At 32.2% G+C, this 2,525-nt stretch overlaps 1 protein-coding gene across 1 annotated transcript; it reads right to left on the bottom strand.

The window, feature by feature from the left end:
* Positions 1 to 1,376: 1,376 nt before the first annotated feature.
* LOTGIDRAFT_145864 (hypothetical protein) lies at positions 1,377 to 1,556 on the bottom strand (the record flags this gene model as incomplete). The annotated part of the gene is made up of 1 exon (XM_009062543.1): positions 1,377 to 1,556. One exon carries the CDS (start codon positions 1,554 to 1,556, stop codon positions 1,377 to 1,379), a length of 180 nt encoding a protein of 59 aa, XP_009060791.1.
* Positions 1,557 to 2,525: the final 969 nt, after the last annotated feature.

The raw sequence follows: 2,525 nt of genomic DNA, 5'->3' as shown, positions 1-2,525 counted from the left end.
CTAATATATATCATTCCGATAAACTATAGTTTATGTAGAATAAACAAACGAAGTACTAACGAGGCAAGCTCTCAGATTTGATTTCACTATTATTTTCAGTACAATGAGCATCAATAGTTACATTTCTATTACTGATCAAGGTTCAAGTGGCAATTTGAGAATTAAGATGAAAAGTTTCATCAATAACGTTTTCACTTTTGAATGCATTGCTTATTTTTTAAACGAGGTTTTGAAAATTCCATTGCATCCTTATATTGTTATTTTTTTTACAGAATTTATCCGAATGATATAATATTATAACTTGTAATTCAGCCCATGTTAATGCAACTTGTAGTATATAAGTACCAATAGAACAAATCAACAAGTCTAAGCCAAATTTTGCCTTCATTAAAAGCATCCATGATACACATGCAAAAATCGAAAAAAGATGAACAAAATTAAATTCCAAGTCTAAGTTATAAACATTAATGTATATTAAATGATTTTTATATAATTTATAATTACCTTTGCATTCAGCATTATGTTTCATATCACATGGGCGATTCATAAAAAATCCTTTTGGACATGTTGATTTACATGCTGAAAAAGAGGATTAGAGAGTTTATTTTTATACATAATATACTATATAATTGCGAATATAATGCACACTCCCTCTAACGCTCAGTTAAATCTGGAAAAATCCTGGCAACTGTAAATAATAGGCACTCTTTGTAAAAACGTAGACACTAATACATTGGGTAGTAATATCATGAATTCCATGACCCTTCCATAACCTTTGTGTAATATTTCTTCAATTTAGGCTTCTTATCTTATATAATTATATTATTATCTCACATTATACTTACGTCTACAAATTTTCTGTTTTTGGAGGTCACATGACTGATATTCATATGTGCCTCTGACACATGGTGCTTTACATTCTATAACATATGAACATATCATTACATATTACACAAAATATCAGTCATATCTGAAAACTTTCTGAGAGCATTTAGAGGTAATAATTTAATTGCAGTATAATGGTGGGGCAAGAATGAGAGGTGGAGGCGAGGTCAAAAGGTCTATAGGTCTGGTCCACAGTCTGGCATCCAGAGGCCCCCACATAGCCAACTAATTTCAGATGGTCTGAGCTTATTTTTATTATATGAGGGCTAAATTTTCTCTTCAAATTAAGACCTTTCCTGACCGGTTGCTCCCCTTCCCTAAATACACCACTGTACATACCAAGTGTGATAATTATAGAAGAAAAGCTCAAGGCAAAAACAAGCATTTATGTACATATTTCCTCTAATAAACACTGATTCATCTTAAACCAAGCATATAATCAACATATTAGTTTGTAATGGAACTCCTCATTAAGTGAAACGAAAGATGAATTATTTATACCAACCTCTACAGTTCTTGCCATCTCCATAAAACTCTCCACTACATATACAGTTATAGGATCCTTTATTATTTAAACAACCAGCATCCTTGTGACATCTAGCCCCTCCTTCCATACACTCATTGATATCTACAATAGATTTATACTTCCAAAAAGGACTGAGATATATCATTTTCTAAGTAATTTTACAGCTGGGACATGTATCATTCTCCAGGTACTTCTAAAAAGCACTGAGATGTATAATGTATCATTGTCCAAGTACTTCTTTAAAGTACTGAGATGTATCATTTTTTAAGTACTTGTGAAAAGGACTGACATGTACCTGTATATGGGGTGTGATATTTTAGGATTATGTATTATTATTCTTATTCAAGGTCTACCTTAATTGTCTCATGTTGATACTGACTGTTTGGATTGACTATTCATTTGATTTTGCATACCAATTGTAATACAAGATTTAATCAAAGTTCTTCTTATGTGGTTGACTCATGTTTGAGTAATCCAGCCCTGGCTGTGCTCACTTATCACTAACCTAACAACAGGTATGACAGTAAGCTGTCAGTCTAAGCTTAAGATAAAATGCCTGACCAGAAAAAAGCAAGAGCAAAAAATATTTTTTTCTGTTTTTATCACTTAAATGACAATAGATAGGACTGATTCAGTTTTCTCTCATAAGAAAGTATCTGGTAAATAAAAAAGAATTATAATATACCTATACATTGTCCTGCATCATCTAATTTATATCCTTTCTTACAGATACACATTCCAGTTTCTTCATCACAGCCTTGTTCACATACATGGTCCTGACATAATACAGAGTCTAGGTTAGTCAGGATAGGGTTTCTGATATCTGAAAATCAAACAATACTATATATTAGAAAGACCTTATACTTCATATACCATCCTCACAATATCAAGCATAAATTCGACTTAAACCTTGACTACAATAGCCGGCTTCCTTGTATTACAGAATACAACTATTTGATTGGATAGTACACCAGTGAACACAGTCCTTGACAAAAAGACTTTATGGCTGATAGTTTACAGACTTTCTGTCAAGAGCTCTAATTAACTGTATTCGCCAGCATACAAGCCAATATCACATTGTTGATTCACAAACTTCTGTTATACAAGAAAGGTG

Source organism: Lottia gigantea (assembly GCF_000327385.1).
Source record: "Lottia gigantea unplaced genomic scaffold LOTGIsca_518, whole genome shotgun sequence".
Classification (NCBI taxonomy): Eukaryota; Metazoa; Mollusca; class Gastropoda; family Lottiidae; genus Lottia; species Lottia gigantea.
The sequence above is the reverse complement of the archived record's forward strand: the minus strand, read 5'-3'. Positions and strand labels throughout refer to the sequence as shown.